Source organism: Myripristis murdjan, chromosome 10 (genome assembly GCF_902150065.1).
Source record: "Myripristis murdjan chromosome 10, fMyrMur1.1, whole genome shotgun sequence".
In the NCBI taxonomy this organism is placed as follows: Eukaryota; Metazoa; Chordata; class Actinopteri; order Holocentriformes; family Holocentridae; genus Myripristis; species Myripristis murdjan.
Genome location: NC_043989.1, coordinates 20,563,206 through 20,565,166, shown reverse-complemented (window position 1 = coordinate 20,565,166; position 1,961 = coordinate 20,563,206). Strand labels below are relative to the sequence as shown.

Genomic DNA, 1,961 nt, shown 5'->3' with positions numbered 1-1,961 from the left:
ATGACAACACAGATCCTCTAGCCTCAACTCCCGGCACATTCACTTTTGATGATACCATAACGCCCACAGGAAAAATTTACTTTGATGATATCACAATGCCCAGTGGAACTATGCCATACAGTGATGTCACAGTGGCCAGCAGTGGCGATGCCACAGTAAGCAGTGGGACCATACTCAGTGGTGATGACAGTACAGTGCCCTATGACATCGTGGCAGTGACCAGTGGAACCATGGTGCTGGATGATGACCTCACCATGATGATTCCTACCATCAACAATGACGACGTGACAGATCTCATTGCCTCGTCCTGGCTGGACCTGCCTGAGTACATCCCTGTCAGTGTGACCATTTCCACGACCCCAGACCCAGCCACTACCCAACCCCCAACTACCATTGCCCCGTTTACAGAGACAACCACTGCTTCACCAACAAGGCCTCAGAGTGGAGCTGAGGACACCGGTGAAAACAACTCCATTGACATCTCATACAGCAGGATCATTGGTGTGGACAGTGACATCTCTCAGAACAACCTGATCCCAAGGCACCGGATCAACTTCCGGGAGAGAACCAAGAACAAACGCATTCAGGAGCTTCTGGAGGAGAAGCGGAACTTTCTCCTCAGGATGAAGAGAGGCCAGGCTGCATGATAAACCAAGCCTTCTCATTTCTCTTATAGAGATGAACGTCTTCTTAATAGACTTGTTTAAACCCTGTTTAAACCCCAATGAGCTGCCATGATGCTTTCAATCAGCCTTTCCAGAAAAAGACACAAACTCTCTGTCATATCAATAACATGGCAATCAAGACTCTTGCAGTGAGAGAAAATCATGGCCAAATGTTTGTACAGTTGCTTTGAATCAAGAAAGCCCCTTTGGAGTACAGACTTAAACGGTTGCAGATTTGAAGCAAATCGTCTCGCCTGTGTAAGCACAATAGTGATAACAGATGTGATGGAAACCATACATCCAATTTGACCAGCACTTTACAAAGCTAAGTAAGCTTTTATCCCTCCAAACCAACCACAATCTTTTTTGAGAATGTGGGACATATAGCAACAATGATGATTTAATGATTTGAAGATCAAATTTAATTTGGTTTCTGAAACGGCATTATCCCTTTCAGCACTTATGGATCAAAAAATCTTCCTCCCAACCCATTATTATATCACTGCCCAGGACTGCAGCTCATTCCCCAATCAGATATGAATACCTCTCAGCCCCCTAATAACAGACAGACAAGTTGGACATGTATACGCTCCCTGTCGATGCCCAGCATGCTGAATCAGGGTACCGTACACACAGCAAAGTGGAGGTTTCAGAGGTTTGAAAGCAATGTGGTAATGCCATAAAATGATAATGCCAAGATGTGCTTTGGCTGTAATTTAACTCTGGAAGCTTAGATTGCTTAAGCTGTTTCCTTGTCTGCAGCAAACTGTTGTCTGACTGCACAGGATCTGTTGTCTCTCAGGAAGTTATGACATCTGGGCGACTTTTGAGGGACATTGCTAAACACTTGGTGCTTGTTTGATTTTGATAATGGCATAAATGACACAAGCTGTTTTGATATTTCATGAAGCTAGGTAAAAAAAAAAAAAAACTAGATTGAAGAGAAAAATAATTTTGATAAATCTCTCCTTTTATATAAGCAAAATGTAAGTTAAGTGTGGTGCTTTTTTGTAAGTGGTGCTGAAAGCAATGTCCCTGAAAGAGTTCTCATGCGTTCACTTATGTAAAATTTTTAAAAAGAAAAAAAAAATTAAAAAATTACAAAATATAAATAAAAATCCCTTTTGTATCAACTGCATCACAATTGAAGCTTTGAGGGCCAGTTTTTTCTGTTTTGAAAGTTTTATTCTTCGTACACGTCTAACTTGCAGCTGCTGCTCTCTGTACAATATCTGTACATATGAAACAGAACTTAATGTTTAATATTTATTAAAGTTCAAGTGCCTGTGGTATTTT

At 41.4% G+C, this 1,961-nt stretch overlaps 1 protein-coding gene across 1 annotated transcript in view; it reads left to right on the top strand.

Moving 5' to 3' along the window:
- The window catches only part of LOC115366966 (A disintegrin and metalloproteinase with thrombospondin motifs 2-like), a 124,056-nt gene extending 122,406 nt beyond the window's left edge, over window positions 1–1,650 (top strand). Inside the window, exon 22 of the mRNA XM_030062645.1 lies at window positions 1–1,650. This exon is cut by the window's left edge and continues 1,509 nt beyond it. Coding sequence (XP_029918505.1) covers window positions 1–647 — 647 coding nt within the window. The 3' untranslated portion in view covers window positions 648–1,650.
- Window positions 1,651–1,961: the final 311 nt, after the last annotated feature.